Genomic DNA, 15,619 nt, shown 5'->3' with positions numbered 1-15,619 from the left:
GATTCCTGTCTGTATAGAGCTGTCACAACAACAAATTTGGAAACTTTATAAAGAAAAACCGACAAGTCAGCCACAGAAAAATGTACTTGATGTACTGGCATCCATCAGATTGGATAAAACAACAGGAGCCGCAAACACAAATGTTCCAGACCGCTTTTTTGAACATGGTAGACGGCGCTTGAAGAAAGTCAAAGATATATGTGGAGGATGACGTCGTGGCGCATTCATTATACATTACAAAAAAAATCGAGGTCTTTAAAGCACCTGCCAACCTAGCTTTTTCGTACACACTAGTAGAAATTGTTGCGTCTTCTCTGTCTTAGAAATTAGTGAATAAATCGGGATCTTCGGTTGACCGCAGCGAATTAATATGTTTTTTTTTCGAGAAATATTTGCACGTTACAAATGAACATTTGTGAAAAATAAAAGGTTATTACAATTAAAATTTTTTCAGAACAATAATTAGTAAGTATCGTGTTGCAAAAATAGCAAAACATTGGTAAAATAACAAAACACTGGTAAGACATAAGCCATTATATTAAATGGTGTAAACGGAAGACGTTTTTACGCGCACATCATCATCTTCATATTTTTTTGAGTTCTTTTTCGTTTTTTCATTCGTTCGTTAACTATTCTGGTTCGAATTCTTTCAAATGGTACACCGTGAAGCTCCCCAAACAATTTCATTTCATCAGTGGCTGCGAATAAAAAAATGTAAGGTTATTCAATAGGTCACTTAGAGGCTGTTTCGTGAATTGTAATAGAAACTTTTCAAAAATTGTGAACAAAATGACGCAATGAAGATTAAGTGCACGTGTATTGCGAAGATAATTCAAGAAGAAAATACATTAAAAATAAGTACGTATGGAGAGTTATTTTTACTTACTTGGATAGCCACGATCTTTGTCTAACCATTTAGAAAATACTTTGTTAAACATTTCCCTTTGTGAGTCTGACCAAATAAAATAGACTCGACCACTCGACGACCCGACACTGGGTCCTACAACAAAAAGTAACGTAAAAGTAAATATAAAAGAAAATACAGAAGTTTAGAAACGACAATATCACACAAACAAAAAAGGCACAAAAAAAACAAAACAAAAGGCACGAAGTCAGCCATAGTTAACTTGTAATGTTTTGGGAAATATAAACAAAGGAAGCGCTCACAATGAATCTACTTTAAAGAAAGAAACTTTCGCGCCACAAAATGCCAGCAACGATGAATAACCATATGAATTTGATCTACTTAAAAAGTAGGTTAACGATTATTACACGACAACTTAAACAATTAGGATGAAAGGGATACACGGATTTTTCTTTTCATCTGACAAAAATAAAGTACAAGGTTGAAAAAAATTTCGCGAGAATTAACTTTCGCAAATAGCCTATTTTAACATTATTTTGAAAAAAAAAACTCTCGCGATTAAGCCTTTTTTAAACATTTTTCGCGGGGCCTAACTGGGTGATTCGCGGAGGTTTCTTCCCTTAAAATCAAACATCTATCAATGTCTCATTAAACATTGCCAACTATGTGTTTATTTGACTTATCATACTTCCAGGATTTTCACAGCGCGTCAAGAAACCTATTAACGTCCACAGCTGCAGCCAAACTGAATTTTTTTATTCAACCCAACGAAGTAAAGTGCGCATAAACATAAATAGCACATTATTTTTGGTAATGTTATTTTCAGAGTTTTTAGCGAAAAGAAAATTTGGCGAATTTGAGAATTCACCTAATTAATTTCTGGCTAAAAAAATTAATTCTTGGAAGTTGTCAAATTTTTGCGTTACTATAAGTTACCTATATATTTTTGTTTTATTTCTTTCCAAAAGTTTTAAAAGCTAATTCCACGCCACATCATTATGATCGTAGTTAAACTTTACACGTACATCGTGGAAACGCTGCCTTAGAAAAGGTGTTTATTACGAACCACGAAATAAAATGCATAAAAAATCGGATTCGTTAGAAAAAAGTGGCGCGCTACCTAGTGGTGATGAAGTTCTCTTCGCAAAAACGAGGTCCGAGCATCCGTCGTTAATATTTCTTTAATAGAAGCACATCTTCGAAACTAGGACCTTTCACGCTAAAAAACGTTTCTCAATTTTTCCCTTCTTACTTTCACCCGAAATTAAATTACAGCGAAATACACATATTCGTTTGAACAACGATAATAAAATGCTTTGACAAGAAAAACCCGCGAAATTAAAAACCCGCAAAAATTTTTAATGCCTCGAAATTTTCATGCAATGAAGAATGCTTATGCGATCTCTAAGTACACTTACGCGATGTGGTTTCTGATTGGATTGCTTCACTTTCGCCTTCTTTGTCCGATTCATTGTCAGTTTCGTCGGATTCATCGCTTTCATCCGATTTGCGCCATTCATCAGAATGGCGATCATCAGTAGTTGTGATATATCTTCCATGCTTTTGATCAGCTTAAAAAGAAAACGATTTTAAGAAATATTACTAATTATTAACTTAAATTTTAAGAAAACTACTTCAAAGTCATCTAGGGTAAACTTCCAAAAATTGTTTTTTATATAAACCTGTGAATGTTAAAAAGCGATCGTACCCGTTCTTAATCTGTACTTTTTCACAGGAGTAGACGTAGCGAACTTTCTTTTTAAAGACAGCAATTCAGGGGAGTTTTCTCTATTAACTTTAGATGACTTCGTATCGCAGCCAAACACGTTAGGCCTTTTCTCTTTAGTAGGGCAGATGTTTAAAGTCGAGGCTGGTGTTTTTACCATAGTATCATCCACTTTACATGAATTCGTATCGCAGGCAAATACGTCAGGCTTTTCCTTGCTAGTAGGGCAAATGCTTAAAGTTGAGGCTGGTGTTTTTACCATAGTATTGACGTTATCGGTAACATAACACGTAGTTGAATGAGAGTTACTGCTGTGTGTAGCAGTATCAATTTGTGTAGCACTTAATGCACCATCCAAACCCTTATCGATTAACTCTAAGTAACGACCTGTTGACTTTAGCTGTCTTTCAGCTTGGGGAACTTGATATATATTTCTATTTACATCACCACTATGACCAAAATGGTCAAAAGCCAACTGCTGTTCTACCTCACTTAGCCCAAAAGATCCAATCAACGTCGACACACGGTGACGATTCATAGTTCCATTTACCTTGTCAGTCAGGTTAGCTTTTTTGCAACAAGCCATAAGCGAGTGCCAACCTGATACATGGTTATCGCTTCCTTTTGTGGACGCAAATACGTATTCATTCTCCTCTGCTACATCCGAGTGTTTTCTGATAGCGAAATCGCAGAGGAAATTCATTGCATCCACTACGTCAGGCGGAAAGAAAACCGGAACTTGTTTGTTACCTTTACCTTCCTGAAAAGTTATTCGGTTACCGGTTTTAATTGCACTTTGATATTGTTCACGCGTTTCGGAACGCAACCATGTACCATCAATAGCTTCTTTCCACTGATATATAAAAAGACGAGCAAGTTCCCCCCCTCTTCTCCCGTTGTACATGGTAAGCCTGGCACAAACTGCATCACGCACATCAACATATATTTCTGCAGGTAATTCATAAGCAAACTTTTCTTTCGAAGTTAAATTTCGTAAGTAAGTAGTTAGCTGTTCTACAGCCTCGCTAGTGGGGAGGTTTCCCGGTTTTCGCGTGGTTTTGTTCCTCTTTTGCTTTATTTTATATAAAGCACCTCCGAATACCTCGTCCTCGACCAAACTCAGCACCGCCATAAAATCTCTCACCTGGTCAGCTTTCATATCTCCCTTAACTAAATAATGAGCCTGCAACATCTTAGCAGCGCCTTTAATAGTATTTTGTAACTGCACTTTTAGACCACATTTTTCATCATCCCCACATAACTTGTCGATAGCGCTTCTTAAATGACATATATTGTTTTTGTTAAACATTGCAGAAGAATCTACAAGAATTCCTAAGGACTCTTTAAATGCAATGAACAAACGGCTCAATTGCCTCATCGTTTGACGAACCTTCTTTTCTACTTCATGTTTTTTTTCGGACTTACACTTTTGGCCATTAAACATGCGAGATCCAATCATAAGAATTACAGCATCAGATTTTGCCATTAATGATACATCATCCAAAATCATTTTGTTTAGTACTGCTTTGAAGTCATCTTTTAAGTCATTGAAATTGAGAGCTTCAATAGGTAAAAGAGGTACCATAACTTGGCCATTGTTTTTTCCACAAAAAAGTTGGTGCCTGGCCTTATAGTTCTTATTGTACGTTCCTTTACATGTAACACAAACGAATAGCGCATCGTCGTCGTTGCCTGTTCTTTCTCGGATATACTTTGGTACTTCTTTCGCCATCTCCTTTTGGTTGTAATTGAAAACACCTATCTTCTTCAGGTTATCAAATGCTTTAATTCTCTCGCGACGTGGCAGTGATAACGCCTTGACAACAGCTGGATCCTTTTTATGTTTCAGAGATAAGTGTCTTGGTAAGGCACTTTGCATGTATCCACATATTGGACATGGTCTATGAATTTTCTTTTTAGTAACCTTTTTTGGAGATTTTTTCTTATCTTCTTTCGACGCATCAGTTTTTTTATTAGGTATGCTTTGTATGGTCAATGCAAGTTCTTCCGTATCGGTATCAATCACTTCGCCCAAGCTATCACCAAGGCCCACACCAGTGTCGTTAGCTATGATTTTTTCATTCACTGGTGGCATTGGCGGAAGGATTTCTCCAGAATTTTTTACAATGAATTTATTATCTTTATCGTTATTAACAGTATCAGACATAATAGTAGATGCTTTCTTGCCACTGTGAATGCCTTGCATTGACGGACAGATTTCTTCAGAGGCTTTAGGTGATGGGTTCTCTTCTCCGTTTTTACCATTACTTTTTTGTTGTCAGTATCTGAGCTATCACTTGATCCCACAATGTCAACTTGTGACAAACCGATAGAATCAATCTAAATTATAAAATATTACACGATGAAAAGAAACATGCAATGTTAAAATTGTAGAGAAAATTTCCGCTGGGTGACAAGTCCTGCATTTTTCGCATCTGTCTGTTTTAAAAAGGACTGTTCGAAGAAGAAAGAAATGTGCTGAAAAGGAACTAAACTTTCGTTATTTCGCAACTTATAAATAGTTAAAATAAATATGGAATGCGTTAATCCAACAACGATGTGACCCATTCTAAGTTTAACTATTTTCGGGTGAAAGGTCCGCTTTAGAGCGAGTGAGAGGTCATACGCATCACATGTTATCTATACAAACTAAATACGTCTTAATCTTAAGTCATTCTTAATTTCCAGGAATTTATATCTTAAAAATGTTTTTGTACTTATAAACGACTTCATAAACAACTCCGGTTTTTTTCATTTTAGCTTAAGTTGCTACGAAGTTGTTAATCGAAATTCAAACTTTACATAATATCACCTTTTTGCATTTTTTAATTTTATTTAAGGATAATCCCCTCCCATCCTTTCTAACGTCGAATTCACGTTAAGCGTACACTTTTCGATTTGTCATCCCTTATTAAACAACTGTTTTGTTGGTTGCTTGTTTAATCATCAACATTAAAGCCTCAGTGTTCCAACTTCCCAAAACTCATCCTGGTAAGTTGCTTAGGTTTAGCACAACTCAATTTCTTATAAAATCTTGTACTAGAGAAACACCTAATATTCTTCCCACTTGCTGCTACCACACAGTTTTAGGTAACCATTAAGTAAACTATTAAAAGAAGTGTTAGTAAATTCATTTAGAAAAATTTAAAACCAAAGTAGAATATAAGGTGAGAAAAAACTTACATTGCGGTCGCCGGAAACTTTATGAAAATCAACATCTGCGTCTCTTGTAGCATCTACCAAATCAAGGGCTAAAGAGAAAACAATTGTTGCAAAATACAGTCGTAAAAAATTAACACAAGACTTTTTTCTTCGCGTTTTCCACACTTTTTCATATCTCCGCGGAACTGACGTATGGACATACCACAAAAAAATTGTATTAAGATTTGATTTGTGATTGATTAATTCTGGTTAATAAATTTTAATTTTAGGATCATTATTTAATTTTACATTTCCAATTAGTCTTGTTTTCAATTCTTCTGAGATCGGTTTTTGTAAAAAAGTTATAGAGCTCTGCAAAACCATTGCGAAACCAATCCTGGTTTCGCAATGGAAACCTAATATTGGGAAAAAAACCTAAAAACATAATTCAGTTTCATCTTAAAGCAAATAAACTTATTTCTAGTTCAGCGTGTAGTTTTTTTATTGTATTACTTAGACATTTCTTCATTAATAACAAAAACGATTACCAGAATGAAATAAAAAAACTAACTGAAAAGCAATTTAAGTTTTTCTTCTATTCGCGCGTGAAAACTAGCTTAGCTGAATGCTCAAATGCACGAAAAGGTCGAAGCAGGTGATTGTACACGGCAAGGGAAATAGTGAGTAAAAAAGATTTGTAACAAATTGTTAATTTCTATGCAAGAAGTCAAATGGTCTATGTATACAATCCCACGTATCCAAGGTTCAAAGCACAGATACCCATGAAGTACCCATTTTTTCGTCAAACGCATTAATAAAAGTTGGGAAATGTCACAAAATTTCAGCACTAACAAAAGTTATGCCTGGTCTTTGTGCCGCTAATCAAAAATTGTAATACAAAATGTAAATACCTTTAAATGTAGACAATTTAATTCCACTGACATTTTTTAGCACATCTTCAATGCTAGCATTATTAGTCATGTCCTCTTCATCATCGCTAAATGTCAAAGCCTCAGTGTTCAACAAGTCTTCAGTATTTAGAGGAAAGCCTTGTTCGTTATTAACATTGGTTACTGAAAATTAAAAAAAAAAACGCCAAATAACAAGATCTAATGTAGACAACATTTTTTTGCATTTTAAGTAATACTCTTTCACAAAGCATGAGATGAATATTTCAAAAACCACTTAAATACCTTGGCACATAGGTATATCATCTCTAATTTCAGCACTAAACACAACAGTGCCTTCTTCACTATCTTCTTCACCATTCGAAGGCTCAGTAACTCTTAATGTACTTTCAACCTGAAAACATTTTTAAGCAAATATGTCTTTAATTGTAACAAATTAAAGTTAAAACACTAAACCAGGAACCTAGCCTAACGTTTTGACAAATTCAAATTAATCAATCAGTGCCCTAAGAAAAAAAATATCGTTTGAAGAAACTGTAGATAACAAATTTTTTAGATATCAACAAGAAAACCTTGGCCGTTTTAATACTGTCTCATGTAGGATCTGGATAAAAGGCAAATGTTTAGCAGTTTTTCTCGAATTCTAAATTTTAAATTTGCTTCCTTTAATTTCCTCAGGATCTATGGGAAGTGCCTTCAGTTACACAAATATTTATTTTCTTTTAGCTAACCTTTTTGGGAGATTTCTTATCGTCTTTCGACGCATCGATATTTAAAGGTTTATTTTTATCATTACTATTGGTTTCTTCATTAGGTATACTTTCTAAGGTAAATGCTAGTTCTTCCGTATCGGTAAATATTACTTCGCCCAAGCTATCACCAAGGCCCACACCAGTGTCGTTGGCTATGTTTTTCTCCTTCACTGGGGGCATTGGCAGAAGGATTTCTCCAGAATCCCGAGTTGATAGAATGAATTTATTATCTTTATCACCTGGGTCAACAGTGTCTCTGGTAATTGTTTTTTTATTTACTGATAACATTGACATACAGACTTCTTTAGAGGCTTTACAGGATGGGTTATCTCCTCTGTTTTTACCATCTGTACTTTCATCACGCAAACATTTGCTGGCAGACATTACTTCTTTCTTGTCAGTATTTAAGCTATCACTTGATGCAACAATGTCAACTTGTGAGAAACCGATAGAATCAATCTAAATTTTAAAATATTACACAATGAAAAGTAACATCTATGGGAAGTGCCTTGCTTAGTAGGTCACATCAGGCAAGATCTACTTTAAGTGGATTAAATTTTGTGTTGACTAATTTTCACAGACACCATATTCACTGTATTTAGCGTGAATAACATGTCTACGGTATATTTGCCTGAACTGATTGCTTGCCGTCAACCATCTTTTTCACATTAGCGACAACAATTTGAAACTTCTTGCCGAAATTGAATGAATTTGGAAGGTGATGGACATCTCGAATATATGTGATATGTAGGATCAATGTTTCTGATTTTTTTTTGTCACTTTGATACATTTTTTTATCACAATTAATATTCGTGGCAATGATTATATATTGCACATTCAGTGGCATGCAACAGTGAATTCTCATGGCGGAAGGTACAAATTGTTATGCACGTCATTCCTGGAAATTTAGAAACGGTAAAATCCAACATGTAGTACAGGGTTTAATTATACCCTCATCAAGGTTTTTATGGAGCTGTGTCAGTAAATCAAAAACTCTTTAAATGCACACTTTACGTCACAAGCAATAATATCTGTTAAATTGAGACGTTTCAAAAAAGTCACAAATTTTCGCTATGTTGTGTTTTGTGCGTCTAATACTTCAAGTCTAATACTAACCCTACAATAACTGTTTATGAGGGCAACACCGGAGAATATTGACCGACGCCAAAGTATTGTCCGAGCTTGTAAGGGCAATACGCCACAGAGGCCAATATTCGAAGGTATTACCTGAAATAAACAGTTTCTACATGGATTATTATCCGGGTACTGCATTTTATAACAAAAAAATATAACAATATAAGCAGGATGTAGAAACCATGTCTTTATAGAAACTATTCCCATATGGAAGGTACATTTGAACAAAAAATATTCTTTTTTAAAATCAAATATCGTGTAAAAATAACATTTATTGTAGCTACAACATAGAATTCTTTAAAAGATAACAGTAAGTTTCACTTCTGTTTCCCGTTTTGTTTACTTTTTTCCGTGTTTATTTACATTTAATGCTACAATATCTTAACTTTAAACACGATTGCTATGGTAGTGGGCAATACCGTGGAATCTTGTCAGCTTCAATGCCTTAAGGTTACTGTAAAAGAAACAATTTTTTTTAGCTTTTTTGCAAAAAATTCATGACATAGAAAAACAAATTCTCTTTCGAATTCCTTTTTTTCTGGAAAAAGCCATTTTAGAGGTGTTATATCCTTCACACATTCAAGAAAGTATGTGTAAAACGAGTTAAGCATATTTTTTGTAAACATTAAGCATGATATGGAACTTCGGTATAAAAATGTGCATAATATTTTTTAGATAATTTACTTTCACTATCGATATATATATATATATATATATATATACATATAAACGTTGTCGTATAAAAAATCAGAAAAAGCAAACTAATTTATAGGAGTATACATAGGAGGTATGAGATTGCGAAAAATTCAAAGCCAGCTAATGTAGATAATTGTCCTAATAATACCGTAATCTTCTTTTTAAAAATAACAAACGAATTATCTAACAAGTCGACATGTGAAAATCTGTGTATTTATACGGCTATGTGCCATGCTATCAGAAATCTGAATATTATTATTATCTTGTAACCCTGACTTCTGTTTATTAATAATTCTGAACACATGCCAGCATATTTAGCTTGAAGAAAAATTCGCACTTCTATCATCTTTCTGCATACTCAGTTCACACATTTTCTTAATACCTACGGAACTTTTTTAAAACAAATATCTCATTAGTAAATTTTCGCATACATTCCTTCACGTCTGTAGTCTCTTTTTCAGAAACCTTCCTATTGGGTTATTTAAATTTTCGATAATAGAAAGCTGAATAAATTATGCACAAAAGACTTCTGGATTTTTTTTTGTATAAATTAGTTATAAGCGAGTTATGACATCAGAAAGAAAGAAATATGCATTTTTTTTTGAATAATTGAATTTTTTTTATATAATTACAAATAATTTCATAATGATGCTTTAAGAAAAAAAAAACTGGAACTGTTTTGAATTTAATTTATGCTGAATGTAATTGTGCAAAAACGAGAAGCTTGCAACCACGCGTTCAGAAAAAGAATCCATATTGAAAATGTACGGCGAAAAAAAATGTGTGTCAACATCTCATGAAAATAACACCATCTAATAAGTCTTTTATCAAGCACTCAGAACCAAAATAAGAAAAAATAAAAAATAGTATTAAATTAGAAGAGCTGTTCTGAGACTACTTAACAAGTGAGTTTTTTCCTTTACAGTTTTTATAATTATAGCTATTCATGTTTTTGTGCTAAAAGTTTATTTAGTATTACCAATAATAATGGAAAATGTAAATTGTTTGTTTAAAATTTTGCCAATTTTGGTGATGATTGGTAAATTTTGCATTCTTTATAAAAAGAGGAGTGTATTAGGGAGAATTTAGTTTTGTTGACACTCCACCAAATCACACTTTCCTCAAATAATTATTTTTTAAAATAAAAGCAATGCGAAATCATAGCATCTCCATACTTATTATGGAGATGCTATGATCGTCTGTCTGTCTGCAAGAAAAGTGTCAAGCAATGGGCACACAAAATAGCGTTTAATTTAAAGACGGACAACCCCGTGTTTTTTTCCACGCTGTGTGTGACCCATAGCTGGTAGTTTTACACCAGCTCACACCTGAAATCTTTAATAAACGACCAGCTAAAATATCAGAACTAAGGATTAAAATTTATGACAATTTTGAAATTATAATACCAGCAAAAAATAAATACTGCAAATGACTGAATAAGTTCCGTCTTTTAAATAAGCCCTTTTTCCGTTTAACCCCCCCCCCCCCCCCTTAAAAACGATTTGTTAAAAAGCTCCTCTTCAGAATAAGCCATTTAGGATGTTTCTCTTTTTGCTGTTCCATGGAAAATAGTTATTGACAGAGACAATACTGATTTTGTCATTTTATTGTATTTTAGGACCATTTCTTTGGAAAAAAGAATATTTAAGCCATATTTGTAATGGGATATATATTTATATATTTTCACAGATTAATCCCTCTTGTCTTTAAGTTCCTCTTCTCTTTGTTAAATACGCCTCCAGGGGCTTATTCGGTCAATCACAGTAAACAAAATAAAAAACTTACATCAGCATGATCTTGCAGTTGCAAAGAACTTGTGTTTTCACCTTGCCGTTGGGAAGCAGTCACATCTTTATCTTGTTTTTCTGAAAGGATTGTGTTTTGGTCTCCTATCTGCAAAGGACTCACGTTTTCACCTTTTAGTTGCAAAGGATTCAGGTTTTCTACCTGTAGAAAAACAAATTGTGAAAGCATGGTCCAAACTAAACAAACAATTAAAAGCAAAATTTTATCAACAAAACTGATAAATTTTGTGTGATTACAGAAAGTCATTGTTTCGTTAATAAAATAATAACTTTCTGTTGTAAACTACCTTAAATGTGCTCGTTTTGTAGGCATTAACTTATGGGAGGTATACAATGGTGAAATAACCGTGGCTAACATTAACCGAGCTATTTAAATGTCATACCTTTGTTCGCCAGAGCATTTCCTTTGGATCATCTCCGTAGTCATATCTATATTATGAAAAATATAATATTTAAAATACCCGTTCCTCACTATTGAAACTTCAATACATGTAATTTTGCTTTGATTGAGAAAAAATTACCGTAACTCTGTGCCCATTTCAATATCTTTAAGGGCATACAAATTAAGATAAACTTTTGTACCACTGCAATAACGCTTCATTACAGAATTTGCATATTTTACTGGCGAGTCGTTGACATATCTAAAAAAATCATTTTTAAGATGATTTTGATAGCAAAGCAAAAACTTTTTCATATATTATAAGTAACTTGAAAGGAATCTTTAAATGAGCAGGCAAAAATAAAGTTTATAGAGTATCTTCATATTGCTTTAAAGTTCATATTCCAATGCATTTCCTTCAATAATCAGTCTTAGTGTGCACACAAAAGCGGTTTCTCAAAAACAAAAACTTTTGTGTATTAAATTTGTTTAATGGAATCGTTTTAACATTTGTTTCTATATCCCATTCCCAAATCAATTTTAATAAAATTTAAAGCCTGATCATTTGATGAAGTTTATAACCTAATTATAAACATAATTTTTTGGCTATTGACTGTTTTATTTGGGCAGTGGTGATATTTGCAGCCTTGTTTTTGATTAAGAATATAATAATTGTAAAAAAGATTACCTTCCAGCTTGATTTGAGTTTGTTGCATCAATGCTAAAAATTAATAAAAAATGAATTTTATTGTATCAAAGACCCATATAACATTAGATTCTTTTATTGATTTACAATTTTAGTCAAATGCATTGGGATACATGTGATGATCATAGTTAAACTCTTTAAAATGACGAGAGTAGACTCACCAAAACTTCCCATGGTATCCAACTACGTTATAGTAAATATAGCATCTTTTCCATTATTTTGGTAAGAAGCCTCTCTTGACTCAGCTTTGTTTTCGGAAATCTGGTCCCCTAAAAATATCACAAATACTTAGACCTCACGCGATATGCAAAAGTTATACAGCTGACTTGATGTTGCAGAAAGTTATTTTTGAAAAAAGACAATACGCTTGAAAATCTGCTACTGTGAGTATAAATATAAGGTAATGAGCAATTATGGCCATCACACCTCCACTCATGATCGCCAAGTTCTTGAAACTGACAATCTGATTATATTATCGTAAAAAAGTTTATTTTATGCATTGTATATAGTATCTAATTCAGCTTCTCTATTCTGAGTATCCCACTTGACATGTGGCATTGAGTCTGCTACTTAATAACAAAACTAAAATTTTACCTGCATATTCAAGCAAAAATTCTCCTTTGGAGAATCTCTTTCCAGCAAATACACCAAAACCTATAAAGATAATTTATAGCAATCCCATAGAAAAAATACAATTGTATGTACGGAATAAACCAGCTGTAAAAACGAAAAGAAAAAAAGGGGAAAAGAAAAAAGCGTTTAGGATAATATCTCGTTCCTTGTGACATGGGTCGATTTGTTGCATATTGCCAGGTACAATCTTACTTGCTCAGGTAACCTTTCCCCTTGTATTGGGAAAGATTTTTACTTCTAGATCTTTTCTCTTTATTTTCGTCTGCCATTTTGAAAATCAACTCACTCACTCCTTAAAATTTACAAATCCGCACATTGTGTATGAAAGATATTCTCAAAAAAAATTCCAAGACGGCTTTTCATAAGTTTATCCAATACCTGCTGACATTCACACAAGACCAAAATTACGAAATCTCATCATACACAATATGATTAGAATAACTTTATGACTCATGTGAACTGTGCTTAAATAAAATAGACAATAACAATTGCAATGTTATTGCCAGTGGACTTGCCTGTGCACATAATTTTATGAAAACAGTTTTATTTCTTGTGTTATTAAAGCCTTGACAAGAAGCCTAACTATTGGCATATTTTATTGTAAAAGGCTGAAGCCGTCACAATTCATTACAAACAGTCAAGAAAGCTATCATGCAAATCTAAATTGCAAAAATTATTATTACAGGATTATACACAGGGGTCGAATTAACAACCAGTTATTGCTCATGCTTGATCAGATTTAATCTGCTCATTTTTTTGTCACTACAACCTTGTTCTTGGTCAATTTATTTTTTGTCAAGTCTAGTCAGTCAAAAATAATCCCTAAGGCTGAACCGAGAATTTTTAAAACTTCTAAAGACCCCCAGCCGTTTGTGCCACTTGCTGACTCCCTTTCTACATGCTACACAAATTTTATGACCGATGAATTTCTTTCTGCTATTTCGATCCCTGATTTGGACATGCATGATGTTTTTTCCTTTGCATGCAAAAAGGAATAAAGCATTTCTTGTATTTCAGATTTAAACTTTTTGTCTAATATCTAATCTATGTGACCCATTAGGAAAAAGCCAGAGAACTAAAGCATATGCAGGTTCACATGATCTATGATCTTTAAAAAAAATTCAAGGGGGGGGCTATTTACATAAAAAATTTTTCTTCTACGACAATCTGTCAAGTAAAAGCAGCAATAAAACTTTATGAAGCCCATTAAATCGCAAAAAAATGCAGTCACTAAAAAAACATAAAAACAAAAAAATTTTTATAAGCTTGTATCAACATTGTTATTTGTAAAGTAAATCACAAGCGAATAGGAAAAAAATATGCTTCGTTTTCAAATTAAATAAAATCTTCAAATTAACCATGTGGCTTAAATAAAACATCTGAAATCATTCAAAAAGGTTAGCTATAATTTAACAATTTATACAGAAGTTATATATACCACACTTGGTTTCGGTTTTAAAATTATTTGAATAAAAATAACACTTGCTGCATAAAGAAAAAAATCAATTAAATGGGACCTGCTATGGTTGCAAAATGTTTTTTCAAATGATCAATTCTTTTAATTTTTTCCCAATATCGATGTATGCAAAGAACAATAAAAAATTTGAAGTGGCATATGGCAGAAAAATTAACGTGAAAGATCTTCTATCACTTCAATTTACACACCTGAAAAAATGTCTCTTAAAATAGAAAAAGGCTTCATCTTGCTTTTGTCTGACGAAAGTTTACGAGCTACAAGCATGTCCGACCAACTGGAAATGCGTTGAAAATTTTGTTATGAGCGTTGAGAACAATGACAGTATATACAACACTTTTCATAGATTGGTAAGACTCGCTCAATTGGAAGAAATAAACAGATCGGGTAAATTGACAGTGGTAAAGTAAGCCACTCACCGAATCTGGGGAGTAGCAAATAAGATAACCTTGACTACATAAGCGAGGTTTGTGTCAGTAGGATTTAACTGTTCTAAAAGAATCTTGAAAGTTTCGGATTTTTTAAAACAATTTTTTCAGAAAAAGTACAATTCGGGCAAGTCTTAACTAACTTAGAAGTTGCGGACTCACCAATCAGTGAAAAGTGCCATATTGACGAAGTTTCCATGAGAAGAAACCCACAGGAAAAGACCTATTTTCAGAAAGCTCATAGGATCTTTTTTTCTGCCCTGAAAATGCCAGAGCCTTAGAGCTTACCTTACCACTACTCAATTCATGTGGGAGCCTGCATTGAGGTTTACCATCATATGTTGTTGTATGTGTTAGTGGTTTGTTAGCTAGCTGCTAGCTAGCTGCTAGCTAGCTAGCTTTATAAAACAGATTTAGAGGACATAATATACAGCTAGCTAGCTTTATGCCACGTATTGATCTCAGGTTTTAAAGAAATGGACTCTCTGTTATAGATGACTTGCTATCTTAATAAATTTTTTGTTTCTATTTTTTTGGCAGGCAAAATAAAGCAATTCAATTGGCTAATACTTCTTTTAGAAGATCTGATTGGTTAAAAAACTCTTTGCCTATAGAAAAAAATGTAAACACAGCTTATAGTAAGTCATCTAGCTATAGCTAGCTAGCTAGAGGATTTAGCTTGTTTCACTTTACATAAACTAAACGACTTAGCTAATTATATTATTTCCCTTCATCAAAACACTAACCTATTGCAGAATTTATAAACTTGACTTTAATACTTTCCTGGTCTCTGCAAGACCCACAATATATATTTTCCAATTTTGATTGGTGTCGACCTATCCGGCGCCTCGCCATCTTGATGATTTCAAGCAAAAACATAAAACTGTCTTTTTCGGTGGTGGCTAGTTTGTATTGTTCTGCCCAGATTGCGAAAACGGCCCGTTTACAACCGGGACAGCCGGATTATGTACG

At 33.4% G+C, this 15,619-nt stretch overlaps 2 protein-coding genes across 2 annotated transcripts; both read right to left on the bottom strand.

Annotated features, from left to right (window-relative positions):
- Nucleotides 1-391: 391 nt before the first annotated feature.
- Nucleotides 392-4,925, bottom strand: LOC130621857 (uncharacterized). Its single transcript, XM_057437213.1, has 4 exons — nucleotides 2,574-4,925; nucleotides 2,284-2,436; nucleotides 887-1,000; nucleotides 392-698 (listed from the first exon to the last, which is right to left on the bottom strand). Exons 1-4 carry the CDS (start codon nucleotides 4,795-4,797, stop codon nucleotides 565-567), a joined length of 2,625 nt encoding a protein of 874 aa, XP_057293196.1. The 5' UTR covers nucleotides 4,798-4,925; the 3' UTR covers nucleotides 392-564.
- A 1,040-nt stretch (nucleotides 4,926-5,965) lies between these two features.
- On the bottom strand, nucleotides 5,966-15,537 carry LOC130621858 (uncharacterized). Its single transcript, XM_057437214.1, has 10 exons — nucleotides 15,394-15,537; nucleotides 12,707-12,766; nucleotides 12,274-12,381; nucleotides 12,095-12,127; nucleotides 11,549-11,668; nucleotides 11,411-11,456; nucleotides 11,008-11,169; nucleotides 7,372-7,851; nucleotides 6,926-7,034; nucleotides 5,966-6,805 (listed from the first exon to the last, which is right to left on the bottom strand). Exons 5-10 carry the CDS (start codon nucleotides 11,626-11,628, stop codon nucleotides 6,615-6,617), a joined length of 1,068 nt encoding a protein of 355 aa, XP_057293197.1. The 5' UTR covers nucleotides 11,629-11,668; nucleotides 12,095-12,127; nucleotides 12,274-12,381; nucleotides 12,707-12,766; nucleotides 15,394-15,537; the 3' UTR covers nucleotides 5,966-6,614.
- Between the last annotated feature and the right edge of the window lie 82 nt (nucleotides 15,538-15,619).

This window comes from Hydractinia symbiolongicarpus, chromosome 12 (assembly GCF_029227915.1).
Source record: "Hydractinia symbiolongicarpus strain clone_291-10 chromosome 12, HSymV2.1, whole genome shotgun sequence".
Taxonomy (NCBI): Eukaryota; Metazoa; Cnidaria; class Hydrozoa; order Anthoathecata; family Hydractiniidae; genus Hydractinia; species Hydractinia symbiolongicarpus.
This window is presented reverse-complemented; position numbering and strand designations above follow the sequence as displayed.

Coding starts and splice junctions, on each gene's coding strand:
- LOC130621857 (XM_057437213.1), bottom strand. CDS start 4,797: ATGCAAGGCATTCACAGTGGCAAGAAAGCATCTACTATTATGTCTGAT. Junction 1,001..2,283: donor CCAATCAGAAACCACATCGC/GTAAGTGTACTT, acceptor TTTTTGTTGTAG/GACCCAGTGTCGGGTCGTCG. Junction 699..886: donor CAAAGATCGTGGCTATCCAA/GTAAGTAAAAAT, acceptor TTTTATTCGCAG/CCACTGATGAAATGAAATTG.
- LOC130621858 (XM_057437214.1), bottom strand. CDS start 11,628: ATGAAGCGTTATTGCAGTGGTACAAAAGTTTATCTTAATTTGTATGCC. Junction 11,457..11,548: donor GAAATGGGCACAGAGTTACG/GTAATTTTTTCT, acceptor TTCATAATATAG/ATATGACTACGGAGATGATC. Junction 6,806..6,925: donor TGATATACCTATGTGCCAAG/GTATTTAAGTGG, acceptor TTTAATTTTCAG/TAACCAATGTTAATAACGAA.